Raw genomic sequence first — 26,360 nt, 5'->3', positions numbered from 1 at the left:
AGCTATTCCTGTACTGTCCCTGCCATAATTCTTGAGAAGAGGGTCACTTCTGTCTTATTGGACAAATAGTATGACCTTTGACCTACTTGTAAGTCTGACAGATAGCGTGGAATGTTTAAAGGTGGGAACTCTGCAGCCTTGTTTGTATATCTAACTCAATTAAACCATATCAGAATGTCATCTGAATAGATTTAACAGTCTATAGTAATTATTTGGTACTCTTTTTGTGCCTTTAATATGTTGGTAGCTTTTTCATTCTGTTTAATTAATGTAAGGATCCAATAACAAGGAAGTAATGGTTAAATAATTTTTCAATTTAGGGTCATCTCTTCATCTAGGTATTCTGTCTGCTAAAAAGTTCTACCTGGGTCAGAAAGTCTGGGTTTAAGTCACTCCTTGTCATTGTTCTCTTAATCTCTGTCTGCCCTTCACAAGTTGGACTCACCGGTTTTTCAGGTTGGATTTGGGTGCCTTGTGGATTCTTTTCTTGTAGTGATCACATGCTAAGATCAACAATATCCCCCCTCTCTCCTCATATGCATCCACTTGTGAAACAGGGAGTGAACTTCTTAACTTTAATACTGTTTTATTTTGCCAAAATGCAGGACCCCATGTGGCAACTGATACTAGCTATAGATTTCTTTTATTAATCAAAAATACAACTGCTATAGCGAAGAAGTCACCAATAAACAGCAGCAAAAGCACAAAATTGCCATTATTACCACTAAAAGAAGTTAGACTTTTTTAGATTTAATTACACTCCAGAATCAGTTTTGCCATAATGATTTGCCTATATTCAACACTGTTTTAAGCATTTAGAGTATCATAAATACAATGAAATTATTTCAATGATTTATGTAACATGTTCCTGATTAAAAAATAGGTGCTACTGACATATGCCCAAGAGTCAGCTCATTTGAAACTTAAACCTTTAATCGGTGGAAGTGTGTGTCTTCATTACCTCACAAGAGATCTTGGGGTTTGGAAAATTTGCTCTCTACACACTGAGAAGAAACATTGAGTCTGCAGCGTGCTCTATTGTGAATCTTCCTTGCATATTTATGGCAGCCAAACGCTGAAGTGGAACTGTTGGACAATTAGCTTGTTTTTCACATGCCCCAGCCTTGGGTGTGTATGTGCTCTTTACTGCAGCTGGTGCATACTGTAAGGCACTCACTTCACAGTGGTAGGGTGGTGCCTGTCTGTGCGCGTGCACTGCTGCTCGCGTGCATGTAAACAGAATCCTGCACCTGTGATGTGCCACACAGCCTCCCATTGGTGGGCCAGGCAGGTACGTTTGGCCTGGGGCCAGGTCTTAAATTCCAAACCCAGTGAGTCAAGGGGGCTGATTGCTATCTCCTTTTTTAAGCTCGCCTATCGGGCTTGGCAGCAGCAGCACAAACACAACCCCCACACATGCACACACACGCGCACACACACACCCTCTCTCTCAGAGACCTATCCTTCCACAGCACAGAAAACGAGAGCAGAGCTCAGCAGTGGGGGCTCTTGCTATACCAGCTTCAGATTCCCTGCTGTTTTATGGTATTTATAGTATTGGTTTACCTCTGCATTTCCACTGCAATAAGGATTACATACGTTTATTGAAATGGATATCTGCAAGTGGATTCAGCAGATATTGCTGACTTTTTTGTGTTCCTCATCTGTATTGTCACACCTTCGAAAAAGCTCCTGCGTCAAGGAACTGTGAATATGAGGGCTACTTCGTGTCTTTAATTATTTTCTCACTGTTTGCTTGGAATCTCAGTACTTTTTTGTTCTAGTGCTCTTTTTTATAACGATTCCTAAGTTTTGATCCCCCTGACTTTTGGTACCCAGACGAGAAAGAGGAAGGAGTGCTGGGGAGTCTCCCGCTCCTCAGCTTCCAGATCGGGGTGGTCCAGCCTGCAGATAACATCACCCGCAAGCACGCCTTTAAGGTCAGTAGAAATTGGGGTGACAATTAGATGTTGTGGGGTGGGTGCTTGAATGCTATGAGCTTTTTTATCTTTTAAAGTTCCTGTTGAGGCATATGTCTTACATGTTGGTTTCGAACCAGCCAAGGTAAAAGAATGAGCAGTTTCAGCTCTTTCAAAAGTGGAGTTATGTTTTTACAGTGGTTATGCAAACACTAAACTTCACAGCTGAGTGTCAGTGTATTTGTTTGCTATGAGAGTGTATATCATAAAAATCCTGCTTTTTTATTATTTTTCATTTTTATTTAGTACTTTCTATTAGGACATTTGACTCTTCATCTTGGAAGTTATACAGTTTTCAGTATCAAAAAGAAGAATGTTGATTTTTAAATTATGGCTTATGAAATACATTATAGTTGAAATATAAACAGAATGCACTCTCATGTATATTGAGTAATATTGTCATATGCATAGTTATGACCATTTTTCTGTTCAGTGGCATCCTTGCACACTGGTGTTGAGGGGGTTAATCAGGTGTATCATTTTATGCTATCCTTGGCTTTGGGAAATGGTGGAGCTAAGTTGAGGGCTGGTGTTTCTCACTGTATTGATTGCGTAGCAGCCCCAGCTGTACTCCCATCCCCCCACCCCCGCCCCCAAAGCCTGTCGTGTTTGCTCTTGTGGGCCTAGGGTGGGAAGATCTATCTTCAAGTCTCCACAGGTCTCTGAAAAGATTCTGTTGTAACATCCGTGACACCTGTCAATTTGAACTGCTGAATATGCTAGCAATGATGACACTCAGGGAGGCGATCACCTACTGTAGATGAAGGCTTTCTGCCTTCAAGGTCCATCTTTACTCTGGATTCTGCAGTTTTAGATTTACGACAGCAGAACCACAACTGGTCATTATGCTAAATGGATCTAAACTGTGGAATCCAAGCTAAGGGGTGTTGTTTATGTTATTTCACTATAGGTATTGCAGTTATTATGGTATCTTTTTTCATCTCAGGAAATTAAAGTGGCTCCGAGTTGTAGAGCTTAAAAACAGGCCCTTTCCCAGCTCTTGTAAATAATTAAACGGAGAGTGGTAACCCAGTGCATGTCTTGTGAAACAGCTACTACATGGGTTGAGCTGTGGGTTGCATTGCCAGTAATGTAATCTTCAAAAGCAGTAGGTGGAAATATGACTCTAAAAAAATTGCATTTGACTTCCATTTCAATTAAAGTAACTATAATTGTCTTATATTCTATATTTTTTTGTTTATGCTTTCTGCATTAAGACTGAATTGCTTGTAATACTGATATTCAATCCTACCCTGATAATTTAATATTATAACTGACTTTTCAGACTCAAAACTTATACTTTATGTGCTTTAATTTTTTCCCTGAGACATTCATGAAATTTTTTTTTCTGTAAACAAAATGTTTGTTATATGTGGAATGTGTTTATTCTTTTGTCAGTAAGCTCTTTTTTATCATTAGTTGATTTTTTGATGTACTATATGCCTTCTGATGAAAATAGAATTCCCATAACATATAGAACACATGTGCATCTCTGTATCAGTGCTTTGAAAAATAAGGTTATTTGGTTGGCCAGCCTTCGCCATATGATTTTTTTGAGGCTTTTGTCTATAAATGATGGTTCTCTCCCAGATCTCAAAGTGTTTTCATGTTTTCATGTTGTGAAAAGCAAGCTGTGCTAGGCCTGGATTCTGAGATGTCCGAATTGTGTACTGATGCTGTAGTTTCTTGCTGCATCCATGCTCATGGACAGGCTGTGGTTTCGCAATTACAACTCGCCTCACCAAGCCTCCAGTGATTCTCCTTAGAATAACAGCACTTGAATATTGATGAACAGCATTACATAACAGGCTAAAGAGTGTGTCTTATCCCATCCTCTTTTCACTTTGCAGTTATTGAACAAAGCTAAAAACAGGCTGTATTATTATAATAGTTTAATAACGGTAATCAGTAAAATCCCATTTGTGTTTATAGAGGAGTTTTAGTGTTTAATCTATATTTGTCTGTCACCAAAGTACATACATTTTCACCTGACCTTAAACATGTACTTGCCTTTAAAAATGTATTATTTATCTTAGTAACCAGGGGTTTGCAAAGGTGGACCCCAACCCTCTTTCTGGCCCAGGTCATTTACTGTAAATCTACCGAGGGGGACCCCAACCCCCCCGCAACCCAGGTCAGTTAAATCTACCAGGGGTGACTCTGAAAAATTACTCCTGCACTTTGTGTGTCAACAACCTGTTTGTTAGATTCAAGGAATGTGTCAGATTATTATTATTATTATTATTATTATTCATAAATGGGTATTCCCTGAGGCCATGCATCATTTAATACCTGATGGCAAGGAAGAGCCTCATATGTACAGAAAGACAAACAACAGAGTCAGTTCAGGTTTATCTTTATAGGTTTATAGCTCAGGTCTATTTAAGAGCTTGTCCATGTGTGTGTTATAGAAGGAAAGGCCAGTGAATTGTGGGGGGGGGGGTTACTTTGGTTAAATTTACAGTTATCTTATTTAGCAGATGCTTTTGTGCATACTGAAGAGGCAGACAAATTGATGATGAACAGTTATATCAGCAAAGATAAATAACTTCCTTTTCTGTCTTTTTACCTCAGCCAAATATTGTCTGGACTTTTATGAATGACTAACACATTGATGCCATAAATGGAATGAGATTGATGAGCTGCAAGTAGCTTTTTAAGCATGCAGCTTAAAAAGAGCATATGTCAAATTTGCACATCACTGTTTTCATGAGGTTTTTATGACTATTGTTGTCATGCATAGTGTGATTGACAAGTAATGTCAATAAATAAAAAACTCATGCTCTTGCTATTGAGTTACAGTTGATTGAAGGTAGAGAGAAGAAGATGGACACACGGTATCTCTGGAAGGAAAATATCTGCTTTTGAATGATGCTGAAACAGCACTGGGAAGATATAATGCAACAATTTGGTCAATTGAAGTTTAACCAAAAAAGGTGCTTGCCAGGCCTTTACAATGCTGTTACTGTATTTGTATAGCTTATTCTATTCCATGTGACTGTGTAACCCAGATAAAAAAAAAAAAAGAAATCACAATGACAGTGCAGAATCTGTTAGTCCATCAACAGACAGCTCTCATGTCTCACATTTGTATACAGAATTGACCATTTGACTGGATGACTATTCGACTATTCCTCCTACAAAAAAAAGTAGTGACGGATTTCTTAATGTCATGTACATTGTTTATTAGAAAACAGAACAGCTATGTGATATCTTTGAATGTAGACAGTGTCCATCATGGCAGGAGCTTACTGTATCTAAAAGCATAACACAGTTCTACTGTGTTTCTGGCTTAAGCAGATTCACAGTTATTTTTAAACATTCAAAACGCTCGTCTCAACTGGCATCAGACATTAGTAAGTAGTTCTTGGTGGTGATACAAAGGGCTTTTATACAAATGTTTAACCTGTGCAGTATCATTTGAGTCTTCACAAGTTAATTGGATTGGGAATAGCACAGCCCTTTCACTGCCTAGATTGATTTACCAAAATGCCAGCAAAAATGCCAGTTTTGTATGGAAACAAGATGTTTTCTCTGGTGATAATGTCTCATTGAAAGTTATATTTTCATGAATTGATTAAGCACAGTATAATCTTTTTTTGTTAATTACTGCAGCTGGGACAAAGAGTACACAGTGTTGAGAACATTGATTTTGATGATGGGTAGCATTTTATACACAGTATGAAAGTCTTTCTTGAAAATATTCCCTTGAGATCAGTAAAGTTTAATTTGATTTGATTAAAGTTTATCTTATTTATTTGAACACCCATTTTCATCATCTCATTTAAAAAAAATCACACTGTAGATTTGCACTTATATCTTTACAAACTTTATATGTTGCCCTCTATTTTTGTCCTACTTGAAGTCTCTTGTATAATATAGGAGATGCCGAACACATTATCAAAGCAACTGCATGTTGAGCTTCCTACAAAATATTTTAGCACTTAAAAGGCTACTATATATTACTATATATACTAACCTCTGAGGAGAATTAAAGGATAATTCCACCAAATTGCAGGGTTTCATTTATTACGTAAAAGTTGATGGGCTATCACATTTTTTATAACAATGTAATATAATTGTCTAAATATTTCATGATAATACCATGGAACTCATGCTGCAAATGCAGGAGATTGTGTGAACAGGCAACATTTACCACCATTCATGTGCAGGTAGTGATCAAACACTATTCCAATTCAAAACTTTATTTCCTACAGGCCATATCCAGCCCACAGCTCAGTTCTTTACAGCCCACAAAATGAATTTCACATTCTGTTAAAAATGTGAATAGGGCTGTTATGGAACACAAAAATCATGCAGTGGTACAAACCCTGTTTGTGCAATTTTGGTATAGTGGGGAAAAATGAATTTGTTTTCAAATTATTTATTATTTTTAAAACTGCAAACGCTAACCAGGCAATGTGCATGATGTCAATATGTCTGAATGGCAAAACCTAAAGGACGCTTACCGTATGTGTGTGCTTGAATAGTCAGGTCATCGCTTTAGTAGTTACCTGTACATAATGTCTCAAAATGTCATGAATTTACTTTGCTTCCTTCATTTTAATCAATGTTGTGTAATATATTTGTTTTGCACAGACTGAGACTTGCAGTGGATAAACATTGTTTGTTTACTCTGGCTCATATCCTTTGGCTTCATGGCAGTGACCCCAGCTATGATTACCCAACAGCAAGATAGTTCCCATGCTATTTTCAAAAAGTAGTTCTACTACCACCTTATGGAGTATCTTGTAACTACAGTAAATATTTATATAATCTATACCAATAATATTCTGATATTTTTTGATGCTCAGGAACCCGATTGGAGCTTTGTGTCAGATGGATAGAATTAAATCAATGGCCCTCAGCACTGTTTCTGTGAAACCCTTTTGTATTTTTGTATGTTTGGGTTACTAATTCTAGTAAAAATGTTTTGGGGTTATTTTTCTTGGAAAGGGAAAGAAACAAAACATATAACAATATTTATCTGTGTAAATTTATGAGTAACATTATTTGTGTATGCTTTCTTTGAACTGTTAATGAAAGCTGAGATCTTTTTTTGTAACTTAATTATCTTTTTGGATCAAAAACCAGCAAAGAAAGTGGTATAACGAGAATATTGAGAAATGTGTATTGTAATGTCATGTAATATATTCATTATTTTTGCTTCTAGAAAAATGAACACAAAATACATAAACTCATCCTTCATTATCCCTGGTCAACACCTTCCTTGTTAGGTTGACTTTCTGACAACTGACCTTTGATCCTTTACTCTGCCTTCCTTTTTTCCTGTTTACTCATGTGTCTGAGCGCTCCTGAGGGCTCCAGTACATCATTCTGCTTGTTTCCAGATGACTTCCCTTATTGTAAGTAGTGTATCACATGTTTCCTCTGCTTCATACTGTAGATGCATGCCTGCTCAACAGCCTGCTCGATTCATGGGTCTCAGACAAGAGCTGTGGTTCTGTTGAATTTTTTGAGAAGCAGCAATCCAATTTGAAATGTATGGATGGATGGATGGATGGATGGATGGATAGATAGATAACTTAAGATTATTCCGTTTAACCTCAGTGATTCTTGCCTGTTCCCCCTGAATCCTGCATTTAACTATCAGGTATCCCCCCTGCTTTCCACAGAACCTATCTAATCCTCTACACTAACAGCCTTACCATTACAACTTAAATTACTGAAACCAAAATTATGGAATTTCAAACACTTAAAGGTTTAAATTTAATAGTTTAAATTAAATCTTCACTTTAAGCAAAACCATCCACCATTCACTGAAAGTTATGTATCCAGTTACTAAGTACATAAGAACATAAGAACACAAGAACTATACAAACGAGAGGAGGCCATTCGGCCCATCGAGCTCGCTTGGGGAGAACTTAACTAATAGCTCAGAGTTGTTAAAATCGTATCTAGCTCTGATTTAAAGGAACCCAAGGATTCAGCTTGCACTACGTTATCAGGAAGACTATTCCATACTCTGACTACACGCTGTGTAAAGAAGTGCTTCCTTAAATCCAGTTTGAAATGTTCTCCCGCTAATTTCCACCTATGACCACGAGTTCTTGTATTTGAACTAATGCTGAAGTAACTGTTTGGTTGAACAGCATCCAAACCTGTTAGAATCTTATAGACCTGGATCATGTCCCCCCTCAAGTACTGTGTGTTTTAAGAAATCCCAGCTGAATATATTACTGAAGAAATCACTGCTAAATTGGGGTATACTTTTTGACCAGGGCCCATATTCGCAAAGTATCTTAAGGCTAAAAGTAGTTCCTAACTTGCCTATTTAGAAGACTTCTAAAAATCCTCCTGGGTATGACGTTAATATACATCCAGCCTTATAAGGAGGTCCTCCAACTTACAGGGAAAAACTTGAGGGTTGGTGGCAGGATTGGCACTCCAGCCACCAGAAAAAAACTCACACTTGTCCATTCGGACTAGTGTGATGCTGAGGTATCGCCTGTCACATGGCTGCACTCAGGTTCTCATCCCTGAGTTGGTTTGTCGTTTGGTGGGTGTGGCAATGAATTGTTATCAGTGCACACTCCTTACCTCTCCTACTTCTAAAAAACAATTGGCGTGTCAGTCCTAAATGTAGGACTCCTAAGTGTTTTTTTTACTAAGAGTTATTCACAAAGCCCCTTAGTGCTAAAAGTAATCAAGAGAAATCCTAAGTCACTAAGACCAATTCTCAAACAGTTGCAAAATGGCTGCTGTCAATCCATGTTGCAACATCTAGGAAACATTAAACGAACGTTGAATTACTTAAAGAATACTGCCTCAGTCAGGGGGAAATAATGATTGTTGTGGAGCTTTTGAGGGATGCAATAACATCTCCAATAAACCGAAACAACACAGTCATATTCAGTAGAAACCACTTATAGTGATCACGTCTGTCTAGGTGACATTGATCACTCTAAGTGGATGATTATTATAACCAATTTTTTTTCCTTTTCTTTACATGAACATAAGGTAATAAAACTGACAGTGTCACTATATACTGAATTTTATTGACTCATTCAAAATACAGTAGAGCTGTTTCAGACACTTTTCAAATTACAGTACTGCCAGTGCTTGAAGTGGGCCGGAACACAGCGGAACGCAGTTCCGGAACTTCTGTATTTTCGTCTTTTGGGTTCCGCCACTTTTTTCTGCGTTCCAGTACTTACTGAAACTGATCCGACACAGCGACAGTGGCCCGAGAACAGACAATATAACAAGACCGATAAAATACTACATGTTGTTTTAATGTTTTTTCAGTATTCCATTTGTGAATTAGAAAAAAGTAGCCTATGCCTATAGGTTATTGCTTGGAAGAATGATTAAATTAAAATAGTTTTTGAACCAACACATCCTAAAGACTTGATTTTTTTTTTCACCGCACAAATGTCAAATGTCGGAAAATTAGAGTTCCTGCACTTATTTTTTCCCACTTCAAGAACTGAGTACTGCACAAATGAAATTATTGAATTGTGTATAATTCATATTTGCTATAATACAGTACTGTACATAAAATATACATTATTATAATTTGGCTGCTGCATTTTGTTGGCTTGATTTAAAAAAAAATAATAATAATTTAATTGTTTTTCCACATGTCATGTCTAAAAAGACCAAAAATGAACACTGTAAGTGGACTACTTGATTACAGTAATAAGCAATTATTTAAACAGCATTTTTACAGGAATGATTCTGTCCCAAGCTTTTTGTAAGCAGTCGACCACTATAACCATGGCCACTATAAGGGGTTTCTACTGTATTTGTGTTTATAGGATGTTGTACGTATATTTTCACTAGCACATACTGGCCTCTCATCACCCAGTTCCCTTGGTTATAGCTCATGCATGAGAACTCACGTCAGCCATAGTGATAGAGTCTTACTTTTAGCTTAGGAACTGGCTCTTTCCTAACTAAAAGTTGCTCTCAGCCACTTTGTGAATAGGTTTTACGAAAAAATCAGATAAAGACTTTTTTACTAATACTACTAATGATGTATAAAGCCAATAAGTAATTCAAGTATAGAAGCAGTTTTTATGTCTCATGTTCCACTGTACTGAAACTGAATGAGACTGTGTATTGTGTATTGCATAATTGAATATGTATAAATTACATAATTTATAATAATTTATAATCACTACTCACAATAATTTTCTAATAATGCTATTAATTTAGTAAATGTATAAATAAATCTAAAATTATCTAAAAATAAGTCAAGGGCCACTTAGGATATTGTATGCAGTGCATGCTTTGTGGTCTTTGAAGTTAAATATGGTGTATATCGTTTTAATCTTTTTTCTTGCATTACTGAAAACCCATCTGTTCCTTCTTTTTCTCTTCCCCATACCCCCTCAGGTCTTTTGTGAAGTGGAACAGAAGGAGGCAAATAGTAATGGGAGCTTGGGCTTCTGTCTGCAGGCTGAGCACGCCGGCACCCGCACCTACTACTTCAGTGCTGACAGCACAGAAGAGCAAGAGGACTGGGTGCACGCCATGAGTGAGGCAGCGTGCGTGCATTTTGTGCCTGTTCTGAGGTACTGTGCTTACATAACCCCACCCCCAATGAACTACCGTACATAGAACAATCAATGGAATAAATAGATTAATGCTGGGTACCAAACCTTCGATACTTTTATAGCACCTACCAAGTTGTTTAGATACTATCGTGTATCGAAAAATGTCTTATCATTGGGTACAAAATTTCTATAGCTAAGGAGTCAATCTCATCAGGATCAGTGAGCGAATTAGCATGTAGCATGCTTGTTCCAAGACTTAATAGACTTGGCAATATGACAATATTATTGGTAATCAATGAAATCAGAAGCAACGTGGAGTCATTATCTGTCAGTGATTAACCGGTGATCATCGCCTTTGTCAGGGAAATAGGTTTAGGCTACATACAAATCAAGACAGATTTCAGATCAGCCATCTGGCCTACATTTCTGATGCTGTTAAAGCACACACACACATATTTTTAAACTCTTCATATGGTTCATATGAAGAGCCACTGCTGTGAACCACTGCTATAGACAATCTGCCGACTGATAATTTTCAATTGCTCAGGGGTTGACGTTTAGTGCTTCGTACACCAGATTATGCATTTTGTATATTGCCTCATGTTGCTTTGAAAACTTAATTTCTGGTGCTAATTATCATACCTTTTTGATACAAACTGCTTGTAGGCATTCAGCCTAATATGACTCACCTTCGTAGCTTAATTTGCAATTGCGATTCGGTCACTTCAGAATTAAAGTTCTTTATGCTGTGTCTCCATTATTTTTTCCAAACCTATACATCATACATACATGAATCATAATAATAATATTTCTATATATAAAAATGAATGATGTAAGCCTTTTATGAGGGTGACACCCAAATTATGGTTGCTATTACTGCTCTTGTGTAAGCTGCATTCATTCCAGCAGGAACAACTCGGAGAACATCCCTCCAGCAGGAGGGAACACCATGGCGGTGACTAAAGGAGCAGAGCTTCACCAGCATGGCGAGGGCAACAACCAGAGGATGGAATCCAGGAAGGCAAATCGGCAGGATGCTAAGCCTGGGGTCAATAATGTGGAATCCAAAGAGACCACCAGCCCCACCACACTGCGGACCCCAGACTTAAACAGTAGAGACAGTGGCTTTCAACCAAATGGGTGGGGAAAATCTGAGTCTCCCCATGACCCAGCCTTCCAACCACAGGAATCACATGATCAGAAGGAAAACACAGTGCTGCGCAGGGGATTTGTGCCAAGGACACAATCAGAGAGGATGGCACAGAGAAAAAGCTCCATGACACAGCTGCAGCAATGGGTGAACCAGCGTAGGAGCATGACTGCACAGGAGGATATGCGCAGGTATTGCTTTTTTGATGAGTAGTGATGTCTTTTTGAAGATTACAAATATGCATTTATGTATTGATAGATGTTTTATGCATTGAAGAAAACCATATGATCTTTGCAACGGACCTAAATATTTTCTTTCCATACATAGTTTACAGTGAAGAGTGTTTAATGGTTCAGCTGCCTATCTGCATATCTAGAGCACTGAATCTTTAAATATAGAGGACAATGCCTCTCACTTATCACTTATTTATCAACCATGCCCATCGTTATTTAGCAGCTGCTAAAGCCCTGGTCTTACCTGGAAGGGGTCCTTCCAGTGAAAGTATAAAGCTGTCATGGTGATGGAGACCCTCCTTTACAGCTCAGATAATTTCTAATCCACCTGATATCTCCTCCCATAGTCCTTCTCACTTCTACACAGTGAACCGAGGCATGGCTCCTGAATACTACGGAGTGTACAGTGGCTCCCCTTACGTCGAAGAGTGCCCCTTGTATCCCCCAGGCATACGGCCTGAGAGCATCTGCTCCGTGATAGCTGGGTTTGATAAGCTATCACCCCGGTGGGCAACTGAAGAACGCAGGCGCTCTCTGATGGATGGACCCCTCTATGGGCGTGAGCCCCAGTGGGCAGCTGCCCCACCTGTCCCTCCCCCAGGCTACTATCATGGCCAGCTGGAGTCAGCTGAAACGTCCTTGCGAAGCCTGTCCATGCAACCACGCTCACGCTCTGTGCCACGGTCGCCCTCCGCCTCCTCCCCAGGGCCATACTCCCCCGGGCCTCGCAACTTCCCATCACCAGTCCGCTCTCCCAGTGCTCCCTTTGACCGTGGCCCAGGGCGACACCGGGAAGATCCCATTTATGCTGACCCTTCCATTTATGGCCTCAGAAGGTCAATCAGCTCACCCAAGGTACAACTCACCCTCTATATTTGTTTCCTAGTCCTGTTTTCTGTACCTTGTGGATTTACCAAAATCAATTAATTATTTATTTAAAATAGATTTTAACATGTTTAATTGTACATGCAAACATTCATATATGCTGTCACTTTCCGTCTTTCTCTCAGTATGAGTATGCCAGAGACAGACGGTCCACTAGCCAAGGAATGTATCATTACAAGTACCCTGGTTCACCTTCTCTGCATGACAAAATGGTATGTTCCCTATTTACTAGTGTACAGTGTAACCAAAAGCTATTTATACACTGAAAAATGGTTAAAAAAAATTATGAAACTGAGGATATTGAAGAATAAACTGTCTAAAATGTTACATCAATGTGTGTTATGTGAAGAAACAAGAAAAAAAATATTCAAAACATATTCTGGAATTGTTTTCAAATGATGTCATTTATTGCCTTCAAACAATTGTTTGTACACCTGGCCATTCATAGAGTTGAACGAATATGTGAGAATAGGAAGAGTTCCCAGTTGTAATAGGTCATTTAACATAACACATAATAGCAGGTGTTCCAAATAGGCAGGTAATTGGGTGCCCTTAGGTTCTACAAGTAGCTTTAATGTGCCTTCTTAGCACAAGCATTTTTAGGGTTAGTTAAGTTTCCCAACATGAGTAAAACTGCTGAAATACCCAATCCATTGAGAAGAATCATGAAATTTCACAATCAATATCCTCAATTTTGTTTCCATTTTGACTATTTTTTTCGCAGTGTACAGATCATTTTTGGCCACACTGTATGTTTTGGATAATACAGTTACATATGGACGCCAGAAGATTAAAGTTGATATAGCTCTGCCAAACATGCAGTTTAGCTAGTAGAGCTTGTACACTTGGGATAATTAGAGACACTGCCCCTGTGGCCTGTGTGTTTGCTTCGGGATGGTTTTCTGTGTTTCCTTTCACCCCTATTTCTTACTATCTTTTTTTGCCTGTGACTACTGCTGCTATGCTTGCCCCAGAAGGACATCTTAGACCTCCAGCTTCAGAGGAACCTGGAGTACTTAGACCAGCAGGTGGGTGTTTCACCCTGTGCTCTCCATTGTAGTGAAGGCTTCATTAGTTGAAGGTTGTTTTTAGGTGTTTTGAGAGTTTACTACACTACTTTCCTCCAGGTGAGTTTTTACAAGGTCTGAACTCAACAGAACTACGTAAATGAAATATCTAAATAAATATCAAACTGGTACAACAATGTATAATATTATGAGTTATCTGTCTGCATATCCCCCCACCAATGGGCTCACCACCTGTAGGAGGGGCCAAAGGGGTCGGGTGCAGTACGATTTGGGCAGTGGCCGAAGGTGGGGACCTTGGCAGTCTGATCCTCGGCTGCAGAAGCTAGCTCTAGGGACATGGAATGTTACCTCTCTGGGAGGGGAAGGAGCCTGAGCTGGTACGCAAGGTTGTGAGGTTCCGACTAGATGTAGTCGGGCTCACCTCGACGCACGGCTTGGGCTCAGGAACTCTGGAGTTGCTCATGGGGAGAGGCGCCAAACAGGGGTGGGCATACTTATTGCCCCCTGGCTGAGCGCCTGTACTTTGGGGTTTACAGCAGTGGACGAGAGGGTAGCCTCCCTTTGCCTTCGGGTGGGTGGACAGGTCCTGACTGTTGTTTGCGCTTATGCACCAAGCGGCAGTTACAGAATACCCACCCTTTTTGGAGTCCTTGGAATTATAATAATAATAATAATAAATTTTATTTATAATGCACTTTACATTTTACAAAGAAAATCTCAAAGGGCATACAGACAGTGAAAAAATAGTACATTAAAAACAGCATTAAAAAGAGGAATAAAACATTTAAACATTAAAGTAATCATTAATAACATTGGCTAAAAAGAAACGTTTTCAGGCTTTTTTTTAAAACATGTCACAGTCTGTGGAGCCCTCAAATGTGGAGGTAGGGCATTCCACAGCCGTGGGGCAGCACAGGAAAAGGCCCTATCTCCAGTTGTACGGGAGTCCTGGGAGGGAGGAGAAGGTGTGCATTGGTAGAGCGGAGAGTGCGTGGGTGACAGTGGGGGGTGAGGAGTTTTAAGTATGCAGGCGCATTACCATGCAGACATTGGAAGGTAAGCAGGGAGATTTTGTAGCTGATCCAGGCAGAAACGGGAAGCCAGTGAAGTGAACGGAGCATGGGGGTGATGTGCTCATGTTTCCTCACTCTCATCAGGACACTGGCAGTGCAGTTCTGAACATACTGAAGTTTTTGTATGTTTCTGAGATGGAAAAAGGAGATTTTGCAAATGTGCTTGATATGGCTTTCAAAAGTGAGTTGACGGTCAAAAATAATACCAAAGTTGGTGACTGTTTTAGAAAGAGATGTTTTGACCGGAAAAAGACATACATTTTTTGTTGTTGAATTTGGTGTGGAGTGCTAATTTGAGTACTTCAGTTTTTGAGTTGTTAAGATGAAGGAAATTTTGCTCCATCCATGCCTTTATCTCATCCAGACAGGCGGTGAGTGTGGGGGGAGAGGGGGGCAAAGATGTTGAAGGGACTGATGAAGTGGGAGGGACCTCAGACACATTGCTACCCAGCTTCAAGTAGAGCTGGTTATCATCGGCGTAGCAGTGGAATGAGACCCCGTAGCTGCTGATGATGTGCCCAAGTGGAGCCATGTACTGGTTAAAAAGAATGGGCCCCAATACTGATCCCTGAGGAACACCACAGGTGACAGGATGGCTCAATGATTTAGCATGTCCAATGGAGACGAACTCAGATCTGTCTGTGAGGTATGACTTAAACCAATCCAGGGTAGTACCAGTGAACCCTGCAAGGTGTTGTAGGTGGTGGAGGAGGATGTGGTGGTCCAGAAGGACGAGGAGAGAGGAGGAGCCGCGGTCTGCGGTGATCAATAGGTCATTTGTGACCCGGATCAAGGCTGTTTCGGTGCTGGGTGCGGAGCGGAAGCCAGATTGAAATTTGTCCAGAATTTTATTGTCGTATAGGTGTCCTTGAAGATGAACTGAAACCACTTTTTCCAGAACTTTCGAAAGGAAGGGGAGGTTGGAAATGGGTCTGTAATTTACCAGGTCTTGAAGGTCCAGGTTAGGCTTTTTAAGGAGGGGTTGGATTATGGCTGATTTCAGAGTGGAGGGAACATAACCAGACTGAAGGGATTGGTTGATGATGGTAGTAATAAGGGGGCCGAGAGAGGCCATATTTGCCTTGACCAGGACTGTTGGGAAGGGGTCAAGAGCGCACGTGGAGGGTTTCATGGCCCTAACAGCGGCCTCAACCTCCTTCACACAGACCTGAGGAAAGGAGCAAAAGAGGGAAGGGTTCCGTAACAGTGTGTTGGCACCAGTGGTGTGTGCAGTGAGGGGTGTTGCAAATGAAGAGCGGATTGTTAGGATCTTATTTTGAAAGAAGGAGATGAATTTATTACAGAGGTCATTAGTGGGGTCGGTGAGTGATGGTGTTCGAGGCTGGAGGAGATGAGTGATGGTAGAAAAAAGAGTTTTGGAGTTACCCAGGTTATTAGAGATTATGGATGAGTAAAAATGTGATTGAGCATCTTTGAGGGCCCTTGCATATAGTTTGCGGTGTTCCTGGTAAGCTAGCTTGTGGACTAGCAGCTAAAAAGTGTCTCTCAAGCGCTCGACCAGCTGCCTTTATTTTCCTTGGCTCGGGTGTAAACCATGGAGCTGAGCACAAAAAGGCAACTGTCCTCGTTTTGGTGGGAGCGTGGCGGTCCAAGATGGTGGAGAGGGTGGAGTTGTAGTAATCCACTGTAGAAGTGGAGATTGGTATGGAAACAGGTAGGTGGTCCTTAAGATCAGCTGAAAGAAGTTCAGGGTTAATGGTTTTTAGATTTCGAAAGGAAATCTGCCGCTTTGGCTTCATAAGAGAGTTCTGGAAGGGAAACTCCATGTAAATGGCTTCGTGATCTGACACACCCAGGTCATATATAGAGAGTTGATGCACAGATAGAGAGTTCATGATGACTAAGTCCAGGGTGTGTTCTCGAGAGTGTGTTGAAGATTTGACCTGTTGTTCCAAGTCCAAGCAGTCCAGCAGTTGAAGGAATTCAGCAGTTTGATAATTGGTGGGAGTATCAACATGAATGTTGAGATCCCCCAGTATGAGCATATTGGATGACGTGAGGTCTCTGACATCTCAGAGAGATTAGGAGGGACAATATTTAGGGGGCCTGTAGATAAGAAGTACTATCATTGAGTGCAGTGGTTTGGAGGAGAAGGCCAAGTACTCAAAGGAGGACAACACAGGCAAAGGTGCAGGACAAAGGCCCAAATGACCTTTAAAAATGACGGCTAAGCCACTGCCACGACCTGAGCTTTGTGCTCTTTGAAGATAATTATATCCAGGTGGACAGGCCTCATTCAGGACAGAAAAACTATTTGGCTGATGCCAGGTCTCTGTGAGGCACATGATATCCAAATCCTTGTCCTTGATGTGCTCCTGAATGAAGATGAGGCGTTGCCATATGTCCTTTAAAAGTCCTGAGAAGATTAAAATCCACTCCATGTTTTACTTTCTGCATCCGAAGAGCCACAGGAGCCACTGTAGCGATATCGGGACTACAAATCCCAAAAGCCGCAGTGTTCTGATGGCATAATCGCCGAGCGCCGGAACATCCAGCTGACCAGATGACCGGTATGGAGAGCCCTGTCTCAATGGAGGATAAACTTTCTCCGGGAAATTCTGTGGACATACGGATGTCGGGGAAGGGGACCCAGCCGTTTGATGGTGAGGATGTCCAGAGGATCCACAGGGACGTTGCTGTTGTTGAGGCTCAGGAGGTCTGCATCCGAATAGCTTAGCATCGCGCTAGTCGAGGAGGAAGGCACGACGATTCGCATCACATATATAAGTGGTCTCCTTTACTCTTTTGGCGGAGAAGCGGCGAACACACAACGGCAGCGTCAGTTCAGAGTGCATCTGCAAACCTTGGAAGGGGTGTCGGAGAGCATCTGCTTGGGGACTTCTCCAGGTTCATTTTTCTGCACCTGGAGTGGCGTGATTGGGAGGAACGCCCCCCTGAACCCGAGCGGTGTTTTGTTATTGGACTTCTGTGCTCATCATGGATTTTCCATAACAAACACCATGTTCAAACATAAGGGTGTCCATATGTGCACTTCAATGATCAACTTTGTGGTCGCGTCATCAGACTTGCGGCTGCATTTATTGGACATTCGGGTGAAGAGAGGGGCGGAGATGTCAACTGATTACCACCTGATTGTGGGTTGGCTCCGCTGGTTGGGGAGGAAGCCGGTCAGGCCTGGTAGGCCCAAGCGTATAGTGAGGGTCTGCTGGGAACATCTGCCGGAATCCCCTGTCCAAATGGGCCATGTTCTGCGCCTCCATTGTGGAGGCGGCTGACCGGAGCTGTGGCCGTAAGGTAGTCAGTGCCTGTCATGGCGGCAATCCCCAAACCCGCTGGTGGACACCGGTGGTGAGGGATGCCGTCAAGCTGAAGGAGTCCTATCGGACCTTTTTAGCCTGTGGGACTCCAGAGGCAGCTGACAGGTACCAGCAGGCCAAGCGGAATGTGGCTTCGGCGGTCTCTGAGGCAAAAACTCGGGTGTGGGAGGAGTTTGGCAAGGCCATGGAGACCAACATGGACAACTCAGGGCAGGAAAGCGGTGCAGCATCAACACTGTTTATGGTGGGGATGGGGCGCTGTTGACCTCAACTAGTGACGTTTTGGGTCAGTGGAGGGAATACTTCGAAGACCTCCTCAATCCCACCGACACGCCTTCCAATGAGGAAGCAGAGTCTGGGGACTTGGGGGTGGACTCCCGTATCTCTGGGGCATAGGTCGCTGAGGTGGTTAAAAAGCTCCTCAGTGGCTGGGCCCCAGGGGTGGATGAGATCCATCCGGAGTTCCTTAAGGCTCTGAATGTTGCGGGGCTCTCCTGGTTGACACACATCTGCAGCATCGCGTGGACATCGGGGGCAGTGCCTCTGGACTGGCAGACTGGGGTGGTGGTCCCCCTCTTTAAGAAGGGGGACCGGAGGGTGTGCTCCAACTATAGGGGGATCACACTCCTCAGCCTCCCTGGTAAGGTCTATTTGGGGGTCCTGGAGGGGAGAGTCCATCGGATTGTCGAACCTCGGATTCAGGAGGAGTAGTGTGGTTTTCGCCCTGGCTGTGGATCAGTGGACCAGCTCTATACATTTAGCAGGGTCTTGGAGGGTGCATGGGAGTTTACCCAACCAGTCTACATGTGCATTGGGGACTTGGAGAAGGCATCGTGTCCCTCAGGGAGTCCTGTAGGGAGTGCTCCAGGAGTATGGGGTGCCGGGCTTCCTTATAATGGCCGTTCGGTCCCTATATGACCGGTGTCTGAGCTTGGCCCGCATGGTTGGCAGTAAGTCAGACTCATTTCCGGGGGGGGGGGGGGTTGGACCCTGCCAGGGCTGCCCTTTGTCACCGATTCTTTTCATAGCTTTTATGGACAGAATTTCTAGGCGCAGCCAGGGCGTTGAGGGTGTCCGGTTTGGTGACCTCAGGATTAGGTCTCAGCTTTTTGCAGATGATGTGGTTCTGTTGGCTTCATCAGACCGTGACCTTCGGCTCTCACTAGAGCAGTTCGCAGCCAAGTGTGAAGCGGCTGGGATGAGAATCAGCATCTCCAAATCCGAGACCATGGTCCTCAGCCGGAAAAGGGTGGAATGCTCTCTCCGTTTCAGGGAGGGGGTCGTCCCCCAAGTGGAGGAGTTTAAGTATCTCGGGGTCTTGTTCACGATTGAGGGAAGGATGGAACGGGAGATCAAAAGGCGGATTGGTGCGGCATCAGCAGTGATGTGGCCACTGCATTAGTCTGTCATGGTGAAGAAAGAGTTGAGCCAAAAGGCAAAGCTCTCGATTTATCAGTCGATCTACATTCCTACCCTCACCTATGGTCATAAGCTATGGGTAGTGACCGAAAGTATGAGATTGCGAATACAAGCGGCTGAAATTAGTTTCCTCTGCAGGGTGGCTGGGCTCTCCCTTAGAGATAGTGTGAGGAGCTCGGTCATTCGGGAGAGACTCAGAGTAGAGCTGCTGCTCCTCCACATCAAGAGGAGCCAGATGAGGTGGCACAGGCATCTGCTTTTGGATGCCTCCCTGGTGAGGTGTTCAGGGCATGTCGCACTTGGAGGAGGCCCTGGGGAAGACCCAGGACACGCTGGAGAGACTATGTCTCTCGGTTGGCCTGGGAACGCCTCGGGATTCCCCCGTAGGAGCTGGATGAAGTGGCTGGGGAGAGGGAAGTCTGGGTTTTCCTACTTAGACTGTTGCCTCCGCGACCCGACCTCGGATAAGCGGTGGATGATGGATGGATGGATGTCTGCATATCTAAATTTTATGTGAGGTATAAAGGCTTCAGGGTTTAACAGCAAGTAAAGTAACTAGCTTATGTTAAATTTTTAAGGATTTTTTGCTTTCCCTAAAATTAACTCAAAATTATATTTGAAAGAAGAATCTTGTGGCTGTGTGAAAGCTTGGAATGAATCTTTCAGAAGACTGAGCAAATTGGCTGTAAACATTTTCAATTCAATTTATTTTTATATAGCGCCTTTCACAACAGAGTTGTCCCAAAGCGCTTTACAGGGTTGTGTTGTGATACATGAAACAAAAGTAGATATAGCGATACAGAACGGGGAAAAAAAGGAAGGAAAGAAATTGAATAAAGAAAGCCAGAAGACAATGGAGGAGAGGAACCAAAAACTCCCAAGTAGGGAGAAAAAAACCTCCGTGGGTCTAAGGTCAACTGGCTGCCCAACCCCCCTGGGCATACTAACATTACCAAAAACACAAAAGAGTGGACATGCTTGCTAAAAGGGAGGTACTGTATATGCTGGGATTAAGAATGAAGTCCATCAATGAATCTGTTATCCATGTTGGCCACTGAGGGGTGGCTAAGGTCTTTTCTCCACATTGGGCTGTGTTGGGTGACACTGAAGGCTGCACCCACAATGATATAATTCGTATGGCCTATTTGCGATATCACCCCTCCATGGGACTGATCCAGGACTCCAGCTCAGATGGTGCCCACCCCGGGCACCACCCGGACATGTGGGAAAGCAGAGAGCATTGATGGTCAGAACATGCGTTGACACATAAACGGACAAGCATAGTAGATAAAAATGACATGTACAGCAGCACCAGCAACGATAGTTATGGTGTGGTAGGTTGCGGGTAAGCTAATCTGAAGTAATGGGTCTTCAGTCGAGATTTAAAGACCGATACCGAATCGGCATCCCGAACAAAGGCTGGTAAACCATTCCACAATATAGAGGCCTTGTAGCAGAATGCTTTACTGCCCACTGTCACTTTATCTGTAAGAAGCTGTAAGAAGCACACCTTCGATACTGCATTTATATGTGATTTAAATGAGAGGCTTGTATCTAAGATGACACCATAGTTACTTGCTGAGCTGTTGAGGGAAAAGTTCAGCCCTTTGGAGTGAAGTGCGTGAGAGATTATACTATTCCTATCTGCAGACCTGCCTCCAAACAACAGAACCTCGGTTTTCTGAGCATTTACTGATAAGAAGTTTTCCGCCATCCAGGTTTTAACCTCGCTAAAGCAATTAGCTAAGGTGACAAAAGGTGTGGTGTCGTTAGGCGTAACCAAAATGTGTATTTGGGTGTCGTCGGCATAGGAGTGATAGTTAACATTATGTCTTCTTGTTATGTTTCCTAATGGCAGCATGTAGAGGGAAAACAATAAAGGACCAAACACTGATCCCTGTGTTACCACACATTGATGATGACATTGATGATGGAGTACAAATATTTGACACTTGAACATATTGATAACGAATAGTTAAGTATGATTTAAACCATTTCAACACCGTTCCACAGAACCCAACCTAAAATTTGAGTTTATGTAATAAGACAAAATGATCAACCGTATCAAAAGCAGCACTAAGGTCCAGAAGCATTAGCACAGTCGCGCTGTCGGCATCAGTTGCCATTATTATGTCATTTATGACTTTAGTCAAGGCAGTTTCTGTGCTGTGTCCTGAACGGAAGCCCGACTGGAAACAGTCCAGTATTCTGTGTCTCTCCAAGTACGAGTTGAGCAACAAGTGTCTTCTCCAGAACTCAAGCTCATTTGGGGAGAACTTAACTAATAGCTCAGAGTTGTTAAAATCTTATCTAGCTCTGATTTAAAGGAACCCATGGTTTTAGCTTCCACTACACTAGCAGGAAGACTATTCCATACTCTAACTACATGCTGTGTAAAGAAGTGCTTCCTCAAATTTGTTTTAAAATGTTCTCCCGCTAATTTCCACTTATGGCCACGAGTTCTAGTATTTAGACTAATATTGAAATAGTAATTTGGCTGAACAGCATCCAGACCCGTTAGAATCTTATAGACCTGAATCATATCCCCCCTTAGTCTCCTTTGCTCAAGGCTAAACAGATTCAGTTCCGCTAACCTCTCCTCATAAGACATTCCTCTAAGACCAGGAATCATTCTCGTAGCTCTTCGTTGCACCTTTTCTAAGGCAGCAATGTCCTTCTTGAGGTATGGTGACCAAACCTGCACACAGTATTCTAGGTGGGGTCTTACCAAGGAATTATATAAGTGTAACATCACCTCCCTTGACTTAAACTCCACACACCTAGAGATATAACCCAACATTCTGTTCGCCTTTTTTATTGCTTCCCCACACAGGCGAGAATGGGACATGGAAGCATCAACATACATACCGAGATCTTTCTCGTAATCAGCTACCTTTATTTCAGTGGAACCCATAAAATATCTGTACTTTATATTTCTGCTCCCTGCATGGATTACCTTACATTTGTCTGTGTTAAATTTCATTTGCCAAGTATCAGCCCATTCGCTAATTAAATCCAGATCCCGTTGAAGCCTCTCTGCTGCTAGATTAGTATCTGCTACCCCGCCCACCTTGTTGTCGTCTGCAAATGTAACCAGTTTACTGTATGTATTTGTGTCAATATCATTGATGTAAATTAGGAACAATAGTGGTCCTAAAATTGAACCCTGCGGTACCCCACTATGAACGGAGGCCCACTGTGACATTGTACCTCTAATAACTACTCGCTGCTTCCTGTCAGTTAGCCAGTTTTCGATCCAAGCTGCCACAGTTCCTAAAATCCCTGCAGATATAGGTCTGTAACTGCTGAGCTCATGTGGATTCAAACTTGGCTTCTTCAGTAGTGACTATTTTCAGTTGGTCAGGTACGTCGCCTGATAACAGGGACACATTCAGTATGGCACTTATCGGTCTCGCCAGAACTCCCAAAGATTCTTTAAAAGGCCTAGTGGGGATTGGATCCAGTGGACACATAGTCGATTTAATCTTAATTATAATAGTTTTTAGGTATTGTTCATTAATTAATTCAAAGTAATTAAGGGTGTGTTCACCATCCATTTGCACTGAAGTTAATTGTGAACCATTGGGACATGTTTGAAGTCTAATGTTTGTAATTTTATCATTAAAGAAGTGCATAAAATGTTGGCTACTGAAATTATCCAGTGGCAGAGGTTCAGCCTTGTCTGTTAGATAAGCTATTGTTTTAAAAAGGTAGTGAGGGTTATTTTTTATTGCAATCAATGAGGTTAGAATAGTAGGCTGAGCGTGCCCTATGAAGGGCTAGTTTATATTGTTGCATGTTGTCAGACCATGCCAACTTGAACACTTCTATGTCCGTGGATTTCCATTTGTGCTCCAATCTGCGGCACTCCTGTTTGCAAGAGCATGTGTAATCATTAAACCTTGGGGAATGTCTGGTGGTTTTCACTACTTTATTTTTCAAAGGAGCCGTTTTATCTAAAATCTGCCTAACCACTGTATTGAAGTCATGGGTGACTTCATTGACATCTGTAATAGACATGAAGTTCTCATTACTTACTGCATTAATAAATCGTCATTTAGGTGATGTGTCCTAATAATCTTCTCTGCCATAGTCAAAGAGGGTGGCTCAACCACGAAGGTGATTAGAAAATGGTTGGATAAGGACTTATTCAATGGACAGACAGATACATGACAAGCAGAAACTCCGTGAGTAATAACCAAGTCTAGTGTATGGTTGAGATCATGTGTTGGTCCTGTTACGTGTTTGTGACATTCAACAGAGTCCAGGAGGGACAGGAAACTTTTGCTGAAGGCATCAGTCTCTATATCCACATGTATATTTAAGTCTCCAAGTATTATAATATTCTCTAAGTTAATCACTAAGTCAGAGAGAAGTTCCCCAAATTCTGCCAGAAATGAAATGTATGGTCCCGGTGGTCTATAAACTATAAGAAAATAGATGGGCGGGTCGGACACCAAGTGGATTAGCAATGCTTCAAATGTTATAAAATCTCTGATAATCTTGGGTTAAATTTTTAACATTGTGTTAAAAATAGATGCCAGGCCGCCACCACGCCCAGAACCACATGATTTCTGTACAAAACTAAACCCATCAGGTGAGGCTTCAACAAGAGGTATAGTATCTGTGGGTCTGAGCCAGGTTTCAGTTAAGAAACACAGGTCTGAAACAGTGTCCAGCACCATATCATTAACAAGAAGTGATTTACTTCCTAAAAAGCGAACGTTCAATAGTACACATTTTATGATGGGTTTATGTTGTGATTCATTCAATCTTATTAATGGAATTGATATTAAGTTATCCGCACAGGAGCCCCCAGTGGAACATTTTGGTCTAAGTCTTGGTCTAATAATGCTTACAATATTCTTTCTATGGTCACTATTCCTAAAAAGTTGCTACATTTGGTGGACGCCACGCGATGGAGCACCTGGGTCAAGGCTGAACATGATCTAAAGGTGGGACAATAAACAGCCTTCGATTTAAGATTGCAAGGCTGAGGCCTGGCTGGTGCTCTCTGTCAGGCAGGTAATTTACTCGCCATGTTTTGGGATAACATAAATTATCCTCTCCAGTTAGGATGAAGATCGTCTCGTTTATAAAAACCAGGCTGTTTCCAGAAAAGGTCCCAATTATTAACAAAGGCAATGTTTTGAGATGTACACCAAGTCTCTAACCAGCGGTTTAGGGAGAGTAGCCTGCTATAGGCTACATCCCCTCTATAGAGAATTGGTAAGGGACCAGAGACAATTAGACTCCGACATTTTGTTTTAGCTTTTGCACACACAGAGATGAAGTTCCTCTTTAATACCTTGGATTGTCGGGGCTTTATGTCATTAGTTCCAGTGTGAACAACCAAGGTGGAGACTTCATTGTTGGAGAGTGAGTCTAATTTCGCCTCAATGTCGGAAACTCTGGCCCCAGGGAGGCATTTTAGAGAAACCGTTGCTTTCTAATTATTACAAACTCTAACGTTTCTAACAATCGAGTCCCCAATCATGAGCACCATTTCCACTTCGGCAGACGTACTGCCGAGAGCAGAGAATGTGTTGCTAAGTGCAACAGGCCGACTGGCGTGCAGAGGCTCTCATCTTAGAGCTCCTAGGGCCACGTCTGACCATGACCCAGGGCTCGCGTGTGCTGGCTGCTGGTGCCGGAGCCGGACTGGAGACAGTTGAGGCAGGAGGAACAACTGCCAGATCTAATCTGGCCGTGTGCTCCGACTGAGCCATGTCTATAAATCCCTCAATCTGCTTAATCTCTACTAATTTGCTAATGCGCTAAAAAAAAGGTTATGTGGTAGTTTGGGCGGAGCTTAAAGCTCTCCCCATCTATGATGTCATAAGCGGGATGTGGGCGTATTCTTTGTTCTGACTGGTCGGGGGGAGGGGTTTTGGCCAAATGGTACCATACATGCTTATGCCACGTGTTGCCGATAGGGGGGTCGTATGGTTTGGGGGTAAAAAAGGTTATGTGGTAGTTTGGGTGGAGCTTAAAGCTCTCCCCATCTATGACGTCATAAGCGGGATGTGGGCGTATCCTTTGTTCTGATTGGTCGGGGGGAGGGGTTTTGGCCAAATGGTACCATACATGCTTATGCCACGTGTTACCGATAGGGGGGTCGTATGGTTTGGGGGTTGTTAAACTTTAATAGAATAAAAATACATTACATGTATTTTATTAGTGTGTTATTTTTAATTACGTTTTAAGGAATAATAAAACATGTAGCAGGATGAACGTAAGCTAGGGCAAAACTTTAGTGTTACATTTAAAAAGAAAGAAAGAAAAGCAGGCGGAATTTAAACAAGTAGAGACATGCCCGAGCGAAACATCGTATTTTAAACAAACGACACAAGTCCCAAACTTTAACTTTTAAAAGAAAGAAAGAAAAGCAGATGGAATTTAAACAAGTAGTGTTTAAAGAAGAACAAGAAAAACTTCTAGCGATATTTACCAGTGTTAGGTTGAAGAAAACATTTAACCAGCAAACATTTTAGCCCCGCAGCTCGGCCGTACGCGGCCGGCCAGTTCAAAACTTGCGCGACAAATGGTCGATCGCTGGGGGAAGGGGAGGGGCGTAAACACGCGAAGCACGTTCAAAATGGCGACGGATGAAATTGTAATCACTAGCCCATGGCCCTTAATTGAGTAAGCACGCCAACATCCTGACAGAATGCGCATTAACTCTATTTGTTAATCTGACTTAATTGTAAATAGTATAAATAATATATTTCTAAATTAAATAAATAAAAGTCGATTTGTAATCAATGCCCGC

At 42.1% G+C, this 26,360-nt stretch overlaps 1 protein-coding gene across 3 annotated transcripts in view; it reads left to right on the top strand.

The window, feature by feature from the left end:
• plekha6 (pleckstrin homology domain containing, family A member 6) overlaps positions 1-26,360 on the top strand; it is a 139,556-nt gene that overhangs the window by 73,449 nt on the left and 39,747 nt on the right. For 2 of the 3 annotated variants that reach the window (XM_072715850.1, XM_072715849.1), the window contains 7 exons: positions 1,840-1,940; positions 7,331-7,345; positions 10,341-10,519; positions 11,408-11,842; positions 12,232-12,739; positions 12,895-12,981; positions 13,744-13,797. In XM_072715850.1, coding sequence (XP_072571951.1) covers positions 1,840-1,940; positions 7,331-7,345; positions 10,341-10,519; positions 11,408-11,842; positions 12,232-12,739; positions 12,895-12,981; positions 13,744-13,797 — 1,379 coding nt within the window. The remainder of the gene's footprint in view (positions 1-1,839; positions 1,941-7,330; positions 7,346-10,340; positions 10,520-11,407; positions 11,843-12,231; positions 12,740-12,894; positions 12,982-13,743; positions 13,798-26,360) is intronic. The other variant, XM_072715851.1, reaches the window with a different exon arrangement.

The sequence above is a fragment of the Paramormyrops kingsleyae genome, chromosome 8 (genome assembly GCF_048594095.1).
Source record: "Paramormyrops kingsleyae isolate MSU_618 chromosome 8, PKINGS_0.4, whole genome shotgun sequence".
Lineage (NCBI taxonomy): Eukaryota > Metazoa > Chordata > Actinopteri > Osteoglossiformes > Mormyridae > Paramormyrops > Paramormyrops kingsleyae.
Note: the sequence above shows the minus strand (reverse complement) of the source record. Positions and strands in the feature narration are given on the sequence as shown.